Genomic DNA, 20,171 nt, shown 5'->3' with positions numbered 1-20,171 from the left:
CCAAAAAGAATTAAAGAAACGTGACATTCATTTTTTCACCACCGAGAATCCCGAAACCAAAGCCAGCATCTTTGAAAGAACGCATGTGGAAATATTTTACGCATCACCACACTCTGAAGTACATCGACATCTTACCGCACCTAGTACAAGCGTACAACCAATCTTACCATCGAAGCATCGGACGTGCCCCGCAAGAAATGACTCCCGAGAACGAAGTGTTGGTGTTTGAGCACCTGTTTGGTACGTCCCCGACGAGGGCTGTCCCCAAGAAACGTGGAGTGTTGACCATTGGATATTGGGTGCGCATTGGCAAAACCAAACGCACTTTCGACAAAGAATACTTACCTAACTGGACCACCGAATTGTTTCGTGTCACTGGACGAGTGCATGGCCGTCATCCTGCCGTCTATAAATTGGAAGACATGAACGGAGAAGTACTCCAAGGAACGTTTTAATTGCCCGAGTTACAACGTGTCACCAAAAAAGAAGACGACGTGTACGACATCGAAAGCATACTCGAACGCAGAACCCGTAAAGTGGGCAAACGACGTGTCAAAGAAGTCAAAGTACGTTGGAAAGGATATCCACCCAGTTTCGATTCTTGGATCGACGCTTCGCAAGTCATCGACTATGAAGAGAAGTGACCATCATGCCCTTTCACACAGACGCAGCTACCTCGACCACTCTTTCAGCTAGTTCTTCTCTGCAAGATTTACAAAAACAACCCTTGTGGGTGTGGTGCGGAGAACGTGTGCCTAAAACGCAAATCGTCTTTTTCTGTCAAATCTTCGTGGTGTATTGTGTCATCGGGGCAGCCATCGCCAATTTGAGTTTGCAACAAGGAGACAAACAATTGTGGACCATTTTATTGAGCAGTTGCATCGGTTACCTGCTTCCTAATCCCTCCGTGAAATTCTCCTCGAAAGGGAACAACGGGAACCTTGTGTCCAGTGCCAGTGCCAGTCACCACTCCAACAACAACAACAACATCCCCATTTTGGGCGGAGACACGCCTCTGACATCCAGTAACCCCTCGGACAGCCACAGAGCTCTGGAATTATGAGTCACCAAAACCAATTTTACTTAACCTTACCCAGTGACAGTTCCATGGAGGTGTTTCCCAACAACACGTTGTGCTGTTACACGGCCGAATTACCTCAGGCCATCCCATTAGATCACGAAGCCCATTGGGAAGTTGCCTTTGTAGAAGTGATTTACCCAACACAAATCAAAAACATCACTGAAACTCAAAACACTTTTGACGTCGAAATTCTGGACCCAACGGTGCAGCAAACCATGATGACCACGAATCAACATAGATTACTTGCGAAGGACACAGTACTCCGCAGCAGCAGTGACACTTCTCCTCCATTTTACGTTTATCACTTTAAAATTAACCCAGGCCATTATTTTACTGGTCAACATCTGGTGGAGGCAATCGCTGACAAATTCCATGCAGCATTTGACAAAGTTCTGACGGGACTAAAAAATCGTGTCACCATGGAGTACCACAAAGTGTCTCATCCTCTACTCATCAAATTTGAAAGTGAGGAAAAAGTATACGTATTAAATTTTGCCCTGAATTGTATGACATTTTGGGTGGAGACCTCAATATGGTCACAGATAAGGATACCAAAAGGATTCGCATGGCAGACATTGACAACAACGGGCATTTTGCGAGGTATTTTCGTTTCCCGGTAGAACTGAACCAAGGACTGAATTTGATGTTTGTGTACTCTGATGTGGTGGAGTACAACGTGGTGGGACACACCTCTGTGCCGTTACTGTGTGTCATTCCTTTCAAAGTGGATAGTACCACGACCAATAACCAGGAAAGTGGAGACACCTATCACGTCCACCATGAATTTGTCCATCCTCACTATTTGCCGGTCAGTAAGTCGTATTTGGACACGGTCAACATTGCTATAAAAGGAGATTTGGGTCAAAATATTCCATTCACCAAAGGAAAAGTCACGGTGAAACTCCATTTTCGAAAACAGTTCTATCACGACTCGTAAGTCATGTATCCAGTGTACCGAGGGGTTGCTCGACAGCGAGGACACGGTTTAGGAGATATGCTCAAATCAGCCTTTCGTTCGGTGGCTCCGGCGTTGAAACCGATGGTGACACGCGGATTGCACGCCTTGAAAGATGCAGCACTGACACAAGGCAAAGAATTTCTCCAAAATGTCATCATCGACAAACAAAACCCCAAAGAAGCTTTCATGAGGGCAGGCAAAAATATCTTGCTGCAAACGGGTAAAGACCTTTTGGGCCGACGAGAAACACCTATAAATGCCCTGCACGCTACCGAGTCAGGCATTCAGCAAGGACAAGGCAGAAAGAGACGACGAAGAAAACACCCTTTCACCAGACTTCACACGTCTAAAGCGAGAAAGACAAAGAAAAGAAGAACCGTTCGAGACTTAGACGTTTTCGATTATTGAGAAAGAGAAAAGAAATGATGCACCGAGAGTCATGTGCCTGTTCCAAGACGGAACTGGATCTATTTGCCATGCCCCCCACCATGAAGACCATGCAAGAATCCCAATGGGTGGAATTTCACCCTGTCTCCTCATTGACCGATTCCGCTCCCATCGAGTTTGAAATCAAAGGACAGACCGAAAGTTACATCAATCTGAATAGCAGTTACTTGTACTTGAAAGTCACAGTTCTAGATAAAGATGATGGTGGAGTAGAAGACACTGAGAATATAGCTCCCGTCAACAATTTCATGCATTCCTTGTTCAGCTCAGTGGACCTGTACTTGAATAACAAACTGGTCAGCAGCAGCATGGATACTTACCCTTACCGTGCCTACCTGGAAAATCTCTTGACGTACGGAATAGATACCAAGAATACTCATCTCAATGCCTGTGTGCTATGGGAACCTGACGAAGCGAATAAGTTTGACATAATAAGTAAAGACAATGACGGCTTTGAGGAAAGACGAAGCAAAATCTTAAATAAGAGTTTAGAACTGATGGATCGTTTGCATTTGGACATGTCGTTGCAAGAGAAATATTTGCTGAACGGGGTAAATGTTCGCTTGAGACTAAATCGCAGCAGTACCGCTTTCCATTTGTTGGCTGATAGAGCTGCCAAAAACAAAATCGAGGAGGTCAAACTCTACGTACGACGCGTGGAAGTGTTACCTAAAGTGGGAAATGACATCAGTAACACTTTGAGCAGAACGACCGCCAAGTATCCCATACGACGTGTGGAAGTGAAAACCTTCACCATTTCCGCTAACTATCATTCCATGATCGGAGATCATCTGTTTCAAGGACAGTTACCCAAACGTTTAATCCTTGGTATGGTCAAGAATTCAGCCTTCAACGGAGACTTCACTAAAAAATCCTTTTAAGTTTAAACACTTTAAGGTGAAGAAAATCGAAGTCAGTCGCGATGGCAAGACCTTGTGTACCCGACCTTTCGAACCGGACTTTGATCCCACGAAGTTGAATTACTTGAGATCGTACTTGTCCCTGTACGAAGCCACCGGCCAGTTAGGAACCAACACCAGTCATGGCATTACGTACGAAGATTACGCAGGAGGCTATGCTTTGTGGGCTTTTGAATTCACTCCAGACCAAGGCAGCGACGAGGGACATTTCCACCCTATAAAATCGGGCCAAATTCGTGTGGAACTTCAGTTTGCAGAAGAAGTGAAAGAGACAGTGAACGTCATCCTGTATGCAGAATTCGATAATACGATAGAAATCAACAGTTTGAGAGAAGTCATTCTAGATTATTAGAAGCCATGGAAGACTGTTATCCCTCTTTACCTAGTGGAGGAACTTTGGAGATGGAATGTGAGGAGACCGTGGAAGGAGAATCCCAAGACAAAGACGAAGAAGTTATCATGATGAAGTCGAGATGGCCAGAACAAGAAGCCCATTTAGTCTCCTGTTTTGCCAAACACTTGGTCGAAAAAATTACGGAATTGATCAAGAAAAGTTGCTATGGGTGACAAAACGATCATCCCAGTCAAATTCACCACGATAAATGCCTAATGCTGAGTCAAGAAGAAAAATTGGACAAGTACCTAGACGAAGCTTGGGGTCTCATCTCGGATGAATTCGTGTTACACCAGTGGTATAAAGACTTGCGTGAACATTCTTGTCCACCATTAACCACTCAAGAGATTCATCGTATCGAAGCTCTCCTGAATCAGAGTGAGGAGACGGAGCGAAGAAACGTTTATTTGTCAGACATTTTCAAGGAAAAAGTCATGATCGAATTGATCACTTATTATTACCTGTGAAGAAGAAGAAGAAGAAGAAGAAGAAGAAAAACCACACAAAACATGGATACCTGGGAACTTGATTACCTTTTGAACCACAGTTCGTACACTGCTTCTTGGAATCCTGTCGTCTGTGCTAAAGATGAACTCCCTCATCGCAAACCTCAAGACCACCAAGCTTATGTGATCAACACGGACAACAGTCATCTCCCAGGAACCCACTGGGTAGCCGTCTACTTTCCTCAAGAAGGATGTGTGGAATATTTCGATTCGTATGGATTGCCCCCTCTGGAAGACGATATCATTGACTTTATGAGAATAAATGCTCAGACCACCCGATTCAATAATGTGAAATTACAAGGCACAGATTCCTTGGTGTGTGGACAATATTGCGTGTATTTTCTGCATCATCGCAGCCTGGGCTATTCCTTAGAACATTTAGTGACTCATTTTGATCCTCGTTCTTCTTCTTCTAGAAACGATGTGAAAGTAGATGGATGGTTTTGTGACCAGCCTGCTTATCTTTTGTCTCAAGCTAGGAAACGTAGTGTCCATCAATGGCCTAATGACTTCCAACAGTGGAAATCACAATTTCATTCACAACGTTGTCAGCCCTGTCCAAAATAATGTGTAAATTGAAAAATATGTTTGGTATTTTAAAAAATGTTTGATGTTATATTGTTGGATCATTGTTAAAAATGTTAGAGTTGTTTGTTAGTGTTAAGTGATTTTGAATAAAAAATGTTGTGTTTTTGAAAAAAAAATGCCTTTGTCTTTTGTTTGGCTATAAGAATTTTGATTCATGCGCTTTGACTTCTTTCTATCTCTCTCACGACACTCACTGAACGTTGCGGATCAAAAACCGTGTAGGAATGTTTTCCTTCACGTCCCCGCTTTGACTTTAAAGTCGGAGCAGCCTACAGTCTAACCATCCATTGTCGACTCATCCTCCTACGAAGATGTGCTCCAAACTAGCTAAGCTAAACGAAGCCTACGTGAATTTGCATAGGGTCAGACACAGTCTGATACCGAAGCCTGAAGAGATAAAGAATGTGAGAATGTTAAAAGTCACTGAAGATCTGATAGAAGAGCTCTTCAGGGAAGAAGTGAACAGGGAGAAAGAAGAATGGACAGAGAAGTACAGACTTCAGAGACAGCAGCAACAGCAACAACAACAGCAGCAGCAGCAACCTGAACCTGAACCTGACAGAGGCTTTGTAGACTGTCGTATCGACACCAAAGTGTTCTTCTTCTCTTTCCGACGAAGCAGACCTATCGTCAGAAAGTCTATCTTCAGAGGACGTCGCATTCTTAGAAACTGAAAGATGGCCCTAGCTTCAACTTGACACAGCAAAAAAAACCAGCTCTTTTCAGGGCTACCCCAATCTCTAGAAAAGAAATAACAATCAATTTGCCAATGTGTGTGTGTGTGTGTGTGTGTGTGTGTGTGTGTGTGTGTGTGTGTGTGTGCGTGTGTAGTAGTGTGAATATAAACACTGACTCTTTTCTGGTGTGATTGGATAGGTTTATATGTGTGAGTGAATGTAAGGGCTCAAGGACGTTTGTGTGAATAGTAGATTATGATGATTTTTGTTTTTTGATATTTGACGTGAGTGGATAGTAAATATTTGGGTTAGATTTGAATGCTTTGCGTTTGTGGGTAGTAAATATTAGGGTTAGATTTGACTGTTTTGCGTTTGTGGATAGTAAATATTTGGATTAGATTTGAATGATTTGCGTTTGTGGATAGTATATTATTGATTTAATTAAATTTCTTAGAATAGTGATGGGTAGTATAAAAAAAAGTCAGTGAGTGTTTCTTTTAAGTCCGCGCGTTGTTGGGTCATGATCTAGGTAATATCAATTTTGTTCAAGGGGGATGTTTTCCATCACGTCCGCGCTTTTAGAGTAAATTAAAAGTCACTTGTCAGTCTAGCTACCCTTGTTGATTGATCAACACCAGAATGAACACCAGACTAGCGAAACTGTTGGAACTTCATGTGCACCTGGAATATGCCAGGCACATACTAAATGAGCTGGCTGCAGAGGCCCTCGTAGAAGATGGAAGAATGAAAGAGGAGGAGAGAAGAAACAAAGAAGAGGAGGAGAGAAGAAACAAAGTAGAGGAGGAGAGAAGAAACAGAGAAGAGGAAGAGAGAAGAAACAAAGAAGAGGAAGAAAAAGAGAGAGGAAATTTCAGAATCCCAGAGACAGAAGACTGGGATTCTGAAGCCACTTATCCCGCCTCTGCTCTCCCCCAAAAAAGAGTGAAAAGAGACTGGGGAAGAAGATGTGTGTGTGGTGCAAGGCCTGGAAGACGCCATCATTAACCAGGTGCCATGGAGTTCAAAACAAACAAACAGCCCTTTACAGGGCTACCCAAACCTTTAGAAATGAAATAGCAATCGATTTGCCAATGTGTATGTAGAGCAGTGTGAATATAAACACTGGCTCTTTTTCATTTGTGTGTGCGTGTCTGTGTGTGTTTGTGTGTGTGTATGTGTGTGCGTGTGTTTGTTTGTTTGTAAGCGCTCACGTACGTTTGTGTGGATAGTAGATTTGGGTTTAATTTTAATGCTTTGCGTATGTGTGAATAGTAGATTTGGGGTTCGTTTATTGCTGATTCACGTATGTGGATAGTAGATTATATGAAATGAGAAAAGTAGGGATGTTTTCCTTCACGTCCGCGCGTTGTTTGGTTATGATTTAGGTGATATCAATTTTGTTTTAGGGGGATGTTTTCCTTCACGTCCGCGATTTAACTATAAGAACCCACAACGTTCGTTATTCGCAACATTCTACAGAGAATAAACAAAGAAGATGGAGGTGTCACAACTGTTTAATGGTTTAAGGCATGTTTATTTTTGGATGGTGGATGGTGAATATGGAGTTGAAAGGATTGAAAGAGATTGGAAGTTAGGAACAAGTGTGCACTATGTGAAAGAACTAAAATTAGCCAGGGAGATGATAGAGGGATTAATTGAAGAAGAAATGAAGAGATTGAGAGGGCTAATAAATCCCCCTTATGTCAGAGTGGGGACATTAAAAGAGGCCATGGAGAAAAGTAAGAAGGTTCTTGGAAGAAATAGAGAAAAGGTCAGAGTGGCCCTTTGTCAAAAGGAGTGTTAAACGATTGAAAAAAGGGGAAGAAAAGATGAGAAAGGTGACGGATGAAGAAGTGAAGAAGATTAAAGAGAGATGGAGGGAAGAAAGAAATGATGAGGAAAACAAAAAGAAAGAGGTTGAGTTTGAGAGGATGAATCAGAATTGGATAAAAGTTCAGGAAAGGTTTAGAGCTCTAGGCCATCCTGACTCGATGCCAGAAAAGGAGAAAAAGAAGACAGGAATATTGGCAAAAGTGAGAAGATGGTTGAAGAAGTGGAAAAGTTGGAAAAAGAATAAACCCAAAGGCCCTTTTCAGGGCCACTTCCATTTCTCGAAAAGAGATCTAGTTTCAATTGCCTACCCCCCAAATTTTTATTTTATATGTGTGTGTGTGTGTGTTGTCCCTAGACAGTCCCACGATTTATTGCCCATGTTCAATTCCCCTTGACGCTAAACAGGCCCACGATTTATTCCCCATGTTCCATTTTCCCTTGACGCTCAACAGATTCATCCTGTTCAATTTCCCTTGACGCTCAACAGGCCCAAGATTATTTTTTCCCATGTTAAATTCCCTTGACGCTATATAGGCCCACGATTTTTCGTCCATGTTAAATTTACATAGACGCTATACAGGCCCAGGGTGGTTAATGTTAAATTTACATAGACGCTAAACAGGCCCAGGGTAGTTTTTAATGCTAATTCCCATTGACGCTATATCGCCCCACTTAACTACTTGTCTTCTATCATTATTTCGCGCATGATCAACTTCGTAGTGTATGTGAAATATCAATTTGTACCAGTTGTCACGGCTTACATCATAACCGGTGAGCTCGGTTTTCCAGACTTTTTCTCTCTGTTCAAACGTTTAAGCAGCAAACGCAGATAAATCTTCCAAGTTCTCAAATCTTTTTATGAATACAATATTATTTTTAGTAAATGAATCAATCATTTCAGTTTCATTCTTACATGTTGTGGTTCTGGTACTGATTCCGATTGTGGTACTTGTTGTGATACTGGTATAAGATCCTTTATGTCGCCTATTTCAGAAAAGTTTGGTCAATACTTTCAAGTATTTCTTGCATTGGTTGATCAACAGCTATTTCACCTCGAAGTTCTCTTAGACTCTTTTATGCTTGTCTAGTTCCTTTTGCTAATTTCCCAGTTGCTTTGGCGGTTTGCTTCAACGTGGGAAGAAGACATTCGGTAGCCTTTGTAACTGGTTTAAATAACTTCTGCGTCTTCTGTCAATTCCAACTGAGACTCCTGACGCTCTAGTAGTTGTTTGACAGAATTACGGACGAGGAGATTTTTCCTTATTGACTCTAGTCGCTGTCAAGCTAGTTTAACTATATGAGATTCCATGGCTAGCGTTATTATTGATATAATATTGATCTGATTAAGCCACCAGAAGCAGGAAATGGGCGACCAACGGTGAGTATCCTGGTAGTTTTACACCAGGGGTCGATAAACGAGAAAGCATAAAAGTTTGAAAATACAAACTTCAATACAAAAATACGCTAACTCAGCTAGAAGCATCGGTTTAGCGTTATTGACCTTGTAATTTCATTTTTGTTGGAAGTTTTATTTTCAAATGGACTACTTTAAAATGTAGTCTGTTCACCCTCCCTGCATATTTAGATTACAGGTTAAAACGTTTCAATACAAACATGCATTTGACATATATATAAATTATTCATGTAGAGGGTATTGAAAATGTCAGAAAACGGAAAATAGGACAGTTTATTAAAAGATATATGAAATGGGAGAAAAAAAATGTAAATGATTGTTTATAAAACATTATGAGTGAAGGTAAGAAAGATGCACAAGTATCATATCTCTAATGTTTACCGATAATCACCTGGGGTAATTCAGTCAGGGGTGTCTCAGTAATCCTTACAAAAAGTGTTAAAATCTTACGCGACATTAAGCTCAGTTGAGACTGGAGGCATGGGAAAGAGCTGCAATTGCAGAGACTTGCATTCGCGTTTCAACTGACGGTCATGTTATTTTCGAATATAGCCTACTTTACAGCACATGCCCCCTGCTCCTCCCCCCCCCCCCCCCCAGCCATGACGTCCCTGATGGGAAAGAGTTGCAACTGCAGAGACTTGTATTCGCGTTTCAACTGGAATCAAGTTTCGTGACATATTAAATAATTATGCGACCTAAAATGGGTAAATGTAGTGGGGAAGGTACAGTGCGATCTTTGATTCTTTCCCGATCCGGAACTACAATCTGTATAATCTGAACATGCCTGCTGTATACCGTTGTTACAAACCAGTGAAATTTGTTTGACCTAACGGTGTCAAACCGAAGCGCAATTCATCTACAAGTCTTAAGTTTACCATAGGTTCAATGTCTTCCATACAGCTTCAGTTGTAAATTAGAGAGTCCAACGCGTTCATTCTATTATTTATTTTACTCTAGTCAATACAAGACCAAAGATCTCTCAACTTTCCAATTGTCTCTCAAGCGCACATCTAATGTTTACCGATAATCATCTGGAGTAATTCAGTCAGGAGTTTCTCAGTAATCCTTACAAAAAGTGTTAAAATCGTATGCGACATTAAGCTCAGTTGAGACTGGAGGCATGGGAAATAGCTGCAATTGCAGAGACTTACATTCGCGTTTCAACTAACGTTCATATTAATTTTCGAATATAGCCTACTTTACAGCAAAATGCCCCACCCCCCGCCCGCCCCCGCCCCATCAACTTTCCGTACCGTCAGCAGTTCAAACAGAAAAACTATAGAACTATCCCCTAACTCAGGGAATATTTTACTGCGCCACCTTAGGCTAGTCAAGTCATGGTTTCGATCCAAATTTCGCCTGTAAAATTGTATCACATTTGCCACCAAGGCGACATAAATGGATCTGCCGACGGCAGAACAGTCCCTTCTTGTTTATCCCATTGTGTAATTTGCCAGTCTCCACCCATAAATACTTCACCTGCAGTCACACAACCAATGTACTGACCAATGCTTCGTTTTTTTTTTTTTTTTGGCAGCTTAATGCATTAGCAATATATGTAAATAATTCGACTGACTAAGAAATAAATAAATATGGGTATTGTAGAAAAAACTGTCATTAAAGTAAATCTGTCATAAAAGGAAAATCCAAGGCGGCTGTTTATTTGCAGCCCGATTTTGCGCCTTCTTTCATCACCAGTACAAGCCAGGGACGTCATTTCAACTTTTGTCGAGGGTGGAGTGGGAGCAGAATTTGAATGGGGGGATAGCAAAACTTGATTAATGCAAATACCAACGCGCTATCTCGGGAAGAATAACAGATTAGAGAGATAGTAATAGCAGAGACGTCGTTTCAATTTTCGGGGTGGGGGGGGGGACTCAACTTGACAGGCTTGTTAATTTTCGTATACAGGCTACAGCACTTTTAAAGCACATGAAAATTCAGAAAGGGGCGAATGTTCCCTCTCCCCTCTCCTGCCCCCCCCCATGACGTCCCTTGTGCTAGTCTGTGACAGGCAGTCACCAAAGAACCTGGCCCATTTTCACCCCTAACTCAAAGTAAACGTAACCGTATTTCAGATTTTTGCTTATGTGTGAATTTCTAAACGCTAGAGTTAAGATAAGTAAACTCAAGCTTTCTACTTTAAAAAATGGTGTGGGGGGGGGGGGGGGCGGCAAAATACGCAGCTATCCAGTGAAACCTAATCTAGAGGATATGCGGGTCTTTATTTATTTTTATATTTTTCAGCGTGGTTGTGCCCGTTCACGAGGACTGGTTTTCAAATGTTAGTACTAAAGTTGAAATATTGCTGTCACAACTCTGATTCATATTTGGTTGATATACATTGTTCAATTTGTAGAACATTAGGAAGGACGAGTTGAAAGGTCTTGTGTGCTCTTCAGCTGTGAAGTCTGTGTTACATCGTTGATATAGATTGGTGCTTTGAAGATGGACACGCAGATAAATGTTGGAGATAAACCATTTAAATGTGAAGTTTGTCATGAAATGTTTAAACACAATGGCGAGTTGAAGACGCACATGAGGGTACATAGTGGAGATAAGGTATTTAAATGTGGCATTTGCCACAAAATATTCAGGCAAAGTGCTACCTTGCAGTTGCATATGTTCATACATACTGGGGATAAACCATTCAAATGTGAAGTTTGCCATAAACAGTTTAGGCAGAGTTCTAGCCTGAAGAGGCATATGTTGATACATACAGGAGAGAAACCATTCAAATGTAAAGCTTGTGATAAACAGTTTACACGGAGTAGTCATTTGAAGCAACACGCGAATGTTCACACTGGAGATAAACCATTCAAATGTGATATTTGTGGTAAAATGTTTAGTGAGAAATCTAATTTAAATAAGCACAACCTGATACATACTAAAGATAAACCATTCAAATGTGAAATTTGTCAAAAAATGTTTACGCAGAGTGGTGGTTTGAAGATGCACATGATGGTACACACTGGAGATAAACCATTCAAATGTGATGTTTGCAATAAAATGTTTCGGCACAGTAAAAGTTTGAAGCAGCACATGGCCTTGCATACTGGAGATAAACCATTTAAATGTGAAATGTGTCACAAAATGTTTACACAGCGTGCTGGTTTGAAGATCCACATGACGGTACACACTGGAGATAAACCATTCAAATGTGATGTTTGCAATAAAATGTTTCGGCACAGTAGTAATTTGAAACAGCACACGAATATGCATACTGGAGATAAACCATTTAAATGTGAAATTTGTCATCGCACATTTGGGTTCAGTTGCTTTTTGAAGCAGCACATGATGAGGCATTCTGGAGATAAACCATTCAGATGTGGACTTTGCGATAAAATGTTTACACAGAGTGTTGCTTTGAAGAAGCACATGACAATGCATACATGAGAGAAATCACTCAAATGTGACATAGGTGGTGAAATGTTTTCTTTGATCTGTCAATTTCAAGATGCTCATTTCGTGATTTGAAGAGACACATTAGAATACATTATGGAGATAAAAATGTGAATTTTGTGTTTAAAAATAGGCATTGTAAAATAATTGCTGTTAAAATGTGCAAGGACAAGATGTACAATAGTGTTTTAGTTTGGTACATCTGCTCATTAAAGTAAAGGTTTCCCAATTTAAGTTATTACATGCTCTTCATGGCTATAGGTGGGTTATTTACTATTATGAATTACAAGCTTGCTCAAGCTAACCAATTACAAGGTTGTGTTGTTGTTGTTGTTGTGGGGTTTAACGCCATTTTTCAGCACACGATAGGCTATACATGGCGGCCAGTATTAATGGTGTACAAGGTTGTGAAGAAAGCTAGCCTGGCTATGTGCATCAGAAGAACAGGTATCAATTAAATAATTCTATTCATGGTCACATATGCAGGTCGAGGACACCTGATTTTCTGAAGGACCACCACTTTGCGAAAGCTGGATGGTGTGTGAGGCCTGCTATTTTAAATTATGAATATTAAATTATATATATTCTATCTTAAAGGATTCCATAAGCTCTTATTTTAATTATAATGTAAAATTGTGTCAGAAATGGTGAAAATCAAAAGGTAACATGAAGTTTAAACAAAAGAAATTCATGCCTTTTGTCATTTAAACCGAATTATTTTTGTTTGGTCACTTACCATAAATTGTCATCTGGATGCTTACATTTTTATTCATATAAGACCATCAAGCATTTAGGCAATTGACTTTTTGTGTTGTGGTTTCACGTGTTTAAAAAATATTGAGAATTCTTGATAATGTCTCTCTGCACCCCCAAAAAGAAAAACAAGAAATTCGAAATACAATGTATGAGAAAACCAAAAAGGTAATGAAAATTCCAAGATAACCGGAAATGGGAAATTCCAGGGCTAACTCAGAATACGTAGAAGGATCAGATGGCATGTTCAATTTGGTCTGTGTATGATGCGATCAGGAACATTTGTAGCTAGCTGCAAAAACTTTAAAGTTGGTACACTCATAAACAATGTCAGATAGCTACAAAGGGAATACATTAAAAAAGAAAGCTGTGAAGTCAGTCCCTGGCTCTTCTGAAGGCAAGAAGTCTTTTTCGTTGCTGAATAAGGCAGCCTTTGAAGAACTACTTGTCATGTTTTGAAATGCTCATTTTGTGGCATGACGTGGACACCCATATAATGACCGTGTAAAATTATATGACTTGACTTGGACAAGGTTTGGAAATAGGCAGTACCTACCTGATGGATAAATATTGTGAGAAAATTACCTGGAACAAATATGTGGTAAATAACTGATACTCATGGTCCGAACAGGACCGTATCATTCCTGACAGCCAGTTTTTGTCTTGATATATCCACTGATCAGCAGTCTCAGAAATGCTTTATTACATGTATTTGGATGCAGTGTTTTTATCTGGGATGCAGAAATTCACTTAGTCCTCCATACACATGAAATTGCTGGTGGCAAATTCAAAGCCTTGCCAGTCCTGCTTCATCCACCTGCTGAAATGTGTTGATCAACTGATTATTTTAGCTCTGTTAATATTTACCCCCAACATAATAGACCCGGTGAAAGGCCCCTAGACATACATGATGTTATTATAAGAGCACATCAAAAGAACATGTTGCAGTAGCTGGGTGGCAATTTCAAAGACATGGACTATCTGCTTAGTGGGAAATGTGCTGACATTTACAATGACTTAATTCAGAGACAGAAAGACCCAGAGATGTATATGTGGTCATTCTGAGAGTACTGTTACATTAAATGAACAAATTTAGCTTTCATTATTGTGTTTATTTCCTAGTATAGCAGGATAAGTTGTGCATGTGACCTCGAAATCAAGACACATAGAGACGTAGACCAAATGCCATGTGCATATTTGAATACGTATTTATGGGGTTAAACTTCAAGTTGATGAAGGGTGTCATGAGATTCAGAAGAGTGCTGAAGCTGCTAGAACTGATGGTTCAGAGGGAACAGTAGCCAAGTGCAAGAAAGCATGTGATACCTGGCTTACTGTTTCGTATAAGACCTTTCCTTGGATTGACAAAATTCAGCCTCACTCTAATGGATAGACAAGAGATACACACTGTATGTCGGTGTTGTACAGACTTTAGAAAATTAAACTCAATAACAACCATGGGATCTTCTCATCTGGTTATTTAGCCACTATAGCTATGCCCAATGTGACTATGGGACTGCAACTTTTGCTGGTGGGAGTCTTTTTTTTAACCAAAATTGGAGACCTGGACTCTTAGTTTCAGAATCCTAGTGAGACCTCTGCACTGATATGTCCAACAACGAGGCAGACATTATTTATGTTCTTTCGAGTACTAGGTAAATGTTATTAACTTTCCATTTTTACTATTGAATTTAAACTATTAAACCAGAAATTTAGACTGTTATACCAAAGATTTAAATTTTGATCCATTCATTTTATATTGTACACACATAAACCACCAATTTAACTTCATTGTAGTTTATTATTTTATTTTTTTTCAACTCAAAAAATGTATACTTTTTGCTTAGGGTTAAGATCACTTATAGTTATAAAAATGTATCCAAGGTAGACAGTGAAACTATCAACTGTGCTATAGAGGGCCTTATGTCATAAAGATATGGGAATTAATGGATGAAAAGGATTCTTGCTATGGCAATGGATGCTGATGCCACTGATGGTGATAAGAATAAATACCACACACAAGATATGTCATCATTTCAAACAAAGCATATACACTGTTGATGAATTTAAAGTGTAATAAAATAACCAGGTATGTATATTTTATTTTATTGTACAGAATACACACTTTTTCAGTAACTAAAACAGGGCCATCTATCAGTCGGGAAAGGATGAAGTCCTGTAGTTTTCGAAAGGATGAAGTCCTGTAGTTTTCAAAAGGATGAAGTCCTCTAGGCTTCCTACATAAAAAAGTGATGTGATTTGTGATGTGATTTTGATTTTTAATGTAGCTTTAACAGTTTTTCAGTCATATCGCTACGATGTCTGCAGTGTGGCAGTTTATAGTGATGTCTAGCACTGGGGCATCATGCCGCAGACATGTAGCATGATGTCCCACCCAGTCACATTATCCTGACACCAGGCTGACCAGTCCTAGCACTAACCTCTTAATGCTGAATGCCAAGCGAGGCAGCTGTTAGTACCACTTTTGTAAGTCTTTGGTATGACTCGGCCGGGGATCGAACCCACGACCTCCCGCATCCGAGACGGACGCTCTAACCACTAGGCCACTGGAGCGGTCATAAAAAAGTTAGTGTCCAACCCTGCATACCTTTAAACCTCTAGCTCTTGGTGTTTAAAACTTATGAGTAATATAAAATATTAAAAATGAAAATGTTAATATATAGTGTAGATTCATTTGCACTATACTTTATTGTCACAATGAAAAGAAAGAATGTAGTTATCTAATTGTTTAATAATATTCAACGAAAGAATTTCGTTTAACCACTTTTCTAAACAAATCCTCTCAGAACAAAATTCTGCATCCTCCCCTGCTTCTGGTATGAAATAGATTGCAGCAACATCTACTATGTACACTTAACCAGGAAAAAAACAGACTATTTACTTCTTTGGCAAAAGCATTACCTTTTTAGTATCACATTAAAAAATCATTCAACTGGTCTAATCAACATGTTAGAAAGTGTTATTCAAGACCACCCTTTAAAGAGCTCAATTTTAGTTTCCTCCCATCCTGTTGATGAAATATAGACAAAATAAGGTTAATTGTCAACTTTGCCTAATCAGAGGAAGCAGTGCTTGTAGGTCTGCTCTCCTGGAGTTAATGTTGTCCAATACATGCATACATCCATGCTAGACATATCAGTCTGGCTTTAATGAAGCATGAACATTGAATCTCCTCTTCTTTCATACAATGTTATTGTCATGTTGACAGTCAGACATACACCATAAAGGCATTTCTACACATATAGACTGATTACACTGACCGCATTTCACCAAACAATCAATTCTGCTGCCAACTTATAACGGGTTTCCTGCCAGCAGAGTTGACATGTGAGCTTTTTAATTGTGCACATCTACTGCTCTGGTGTCCTAGTGGTTAGGGCCTCCATCTTGAATGAGGGTGGTCACGGGTTTGAACCCCGGCCAAGTTCTAATAACGGGTTATAAAACATTACTACTCTTGCAGATTCAACACTAGGCGGGACAACATGCTACTTTTCTGTGGCATTGATACCTTATTGCTAGACATCACTATAAACTGTCCCATTGCAGTCATCATAGTGATATGACTGAAATCTTTTTAAAGCTGCATTAAAAATCAAAATCACACATGCACACAGCCATTAAGCAAAGTGTGCTGTACTTAGTTTAGCATTCATGATTAGTAATAAGTATGACATCCACGAGAAATGAAAGAAGTGACATGTTGTAGAGTATGCTACTCTTCATACATCTTACCTGATCAGTTTGTTGTTGTGGGTTTAACGCCATTTTTCAGCACAAGATTGGCTATACATGGCAGGCACAATAACTGGTGGAGGAAGAACCATGGAAACTCCCGGGAAGAACCACCGACCTACGAGATGCTTCTGGCACGCTTTCTCACATAACCACGTTAGCCGAGCCTGAGACGATCAGTTTGTAATTTTGATAAAGGTTTGGTCATGTTTATAATTTGAATCACACTTTTCTCTTGTGAGAGGTGTAGTCTCACACAATAGCAGAAACACACCACACGTACAATATTTGTATTAAAATCAGTTTTTTTATTCTTGTAATGTTGTACCCTTGTATGGCTTATGTTAATGATTTGTATGTGGAACTTGTAAAATACATGGCATTTCCTTTAAGTCAGCAAATCTAGACTGATAACAAGTTGTGTAGAGCATATCATGAATATTTCACATGTTTCATGGAAAAAGCCGTTACGGCAGATGACGAATGCTGACTTAGAATATAGTCTGTAAGAGGCGTAGCGAATCTATTGAGTTTCTTGTGAAGAGTTAAGGTGCACATTCGAAAAAATGTATGTCCTTATTTAGTCTCAAGGATACATCCTAAATCGCGTATAAGTGAGAAGCCGCAGTGAGCATAGTAGTTGTTTTCCAAGAACTCAGATGTTCATCGTTCTTACATGTAAGCAACTGTCTGTGTTTATGCAATTTTCCATACAAGATAGGGATTTTAATGTTTAAGATCTTATAATGAGAATTCAGTCTAAAATTGACATGTTTGCAATATTTTTGTATGTTGTTTTCTTCTTCTTGGTCTGTTTAATATATTATACTGGAAAGTTGAATTTTATACAGAATATATATTTAATTGCATTTATACAGTTGATTATTGTAAAAGACGAGTTCACTACAACTTCTTTCTCAGTACAATTTGGAAATAAAATGTTAAGCAATGGACTGTAACATTTTGATATTTTAGATTAAATCCTGTGAAATACTTTTCAACTAAATGATTGCGGTATTAGTCTGAAATATTGAATTTTTACACGATTTTGACGTCATGAATTTATTCCCTATCTGATCATTTTGTATTAGATTCTAAAAAACTGAAATTGCAGAATGAAATGAAGTTGGTTGAATGAACATTGTAATTTTATTTGTATTTCTTATATCTGAAATAGAGAGTTTATGTAGAAGTAATTCTGCATCTAATTTTTTTTTGTTTGTTGTATAGTTTAAATTTTTGTTATTTTCATTATGTGTCAATGTAATGTAATTTTGTTTGCTAGGAATTTGATATTTTCCAGACAATTCAGTTTGACCTGAATATGTTCATAAATACGTTATAATTGTAAGTTTCTATTTCTGATTAGTTCCCGACCGTCATTCAGAAATCACTGAGAAAAATTAAACAGCAATTTATTTTAATTTTATTCTCGAGTAAAATGATTGATATTTATCAAGGTCATACTAAAATTATATGATTTCTTTATATATTTCGCAATTCTTGGTTTTTATGAAATTGTGCAGTATTTTTTTTTAACCGATGTCTATAGAGATATTTCTGAGTTGGGCTTTATTCTTTACACTGGAAAGTGTCTGTTGTGGCAGTTTGGAGTTATATGTTAATTGCTATTTAAATTATTTGGATTCTAAATGATTAGTTCCCTTTCATGGAAGTATTTAAGTTCTCATACAGAATTCTTGGCCAAGGACATTTCTGTAAATTTTATTTGAAAATTCAAACACCGGAATATTATTGACTGTGGAATAATGATTTAAAAAAACAAAACAAAATGCAGACGATACCATACATGTTACAGTATACGTCTTCGCCCTCCATTTCGGATTTTTAATCGGGACTAGAACATGATTCATTAGAACATTTCATTACTAAGACTTCTAAAATGTAATTCATGTATTATTCTTGGATTATTTTTGGATTTGATTGTTAAAGCCGTAAGTTCTTATTTTTTCATTTTGTATAGTGTTGTTCAAGGAAATAAATTATTTGTTAAATTTGTCAGAGCTTGTTGTTTTCACTCTTTCTTTTGTTACTGTTTATCCAAGCATAAACAAGTAACATTATAATTTTTATTTTATTTCAATAATGTTAGTTTGTCAGAAACCCAGAAGTTGATCTTTCTTACAGCACACCGTACCTTATGTTCAGCCTTCCCCAAGATGTGGACGTCTCTACACTGTTACGATTGACACCTCTTTCTAAGTAAGCCTGGCATCTTCTTTCTATTTTTATGTACCTCTCTCAAACCAAGGGTAAAGACATTTCTTAAATTGAGTAAATCCCTTTAACAGCAATTAGTGAGAAGACGGTTATGATGTGTGGAATTTAAATTTTACACATTTATGACAAACGGAAATTCCAATCTGTGCATTTTTATGGCACAGATCGATTTCAGCCAGAGTTTTAATTTTAATAACCCTTGACTCATCTATGAAACTATTTGCTAAATAGTGTACACTATCTGTTACAGATTGACAGTATTCTCCAAACTTTGACGTTTGCTAGACGAATTTGTACGGTTATATGTCCATATGCAAAAGCAATATAAACTTGGCAGAACGTACGGGTGACTATATGCAAACTATTGCTCACTAATTACTACAGACAAAATATGTCACAAAACAGCTATCAAAAAACGTATCAAATGAGCGCACTATACATAAACAATTGAATTATATGTTAGAAAATATGGTTGATATTGGTGGCAATATTGGATATGGTTTTTAGCATAGTCTTATTAAATATCAAACTTTATGAACATATTTAAAAGTGCGCTTACCAGTGTTGCACGAGCGATGTTGCTCAAACCAGCACAGGACACATGCAATTGCACGCTCTTGTTGCCTAACCTCCCGATGACAGTGAATTGAACATAACGCCATTATATGGATTAATTATCTTTCTTATGAGTCGCAGTAAATTGATAGATGGGTATATATAACAGATTATAGTGGAACAAGATGAAACATTACCTACAATAACCTTAATTATGTGTCGTTGATATAAATTTCACACAGCAGTTAATTTAAGGAAATGATACAAAAATTAAAATAAATAGTTTGTAATAATACTGTTATAGAAATAAATCCAGAAGCACCGGAATAAGTGATCACCAGTAAATGCATTTCAGTTTATGCCGTAATTATCTTATTATTTGTTTTCTGCTCATGCATGTACCTCCTCCCATGGGTCCTAATCGATTCGGTCTTGTGATTTTCGGTTATGGATATGTCGGCTTTGATCATTCTGGCCTTGCTGTGCTAAACAAATACAAAATGGCCTATTTAAATGCATTTATTAGGGGCATTGTGTTGATTGCTTTATCGTAGACATGAATTTCATAATCAAAACTGAATGAATAAAGTGAATAATTTAACAATGTTTATTATTATTACATTACATACGCGAACATTAGTAA

General features: G+C 38.6%; 1 protein-coding gene across 1 annotated transcript; it reads left to right on the top strand.

The window, feature by feature from the left end:
- The first annotated feature begins 11,063 nt into the window (after positions 1–11,063).
- LOC149792826 (uncharacterized) lies at positions 11,064–18,754 on the top strand. The gene has a single exon (XM_089971293.1). It carries the CDS (start codon positions 11,270–11,272, stop codon positions 12,215–12,217), a length of 948 nt encoding a protein of 315 aa, XP_089827419.1. The 5' UTR covers positions 11,064–11,269; the 3' UTR covers positions 12,218–18,754.
- The last annotated feature ends 1,417 nt before the right edge of the window (positions 18,755–20,171 follow it).

This window comes from Sinohyriopsis cumingii, chromosome 9 (genome assembly GCF_028554795.1).
Source record: "Sinohyriopsis cumingii isolate HCF-2022 chromosome 9, ASM2855479v2, whole genome shotgun sequence".
Classification (NCBI taxonomy): domain Eukaryota; kingdom Metazoa; phylum Mollusca; class Bivalvia; order Unionida; family Unionidae; genus Sinohyriopsis; species Sinohyriopsis cumingii.
Note: the sequence above shows the minus strand (reverse complement) of the source record. Positions and strands in the feature narration are given on the sequence as shown.

What these genes read in the sequence shown, in the direction of transcription:
- LOC149792826 (XM_089971293.1), top strand. Translation starts at nt 11,270, where the DNA reads ATGGACACGCAGATAAATGTTGGAGATAAACCATTTAAATGTGAAGTT.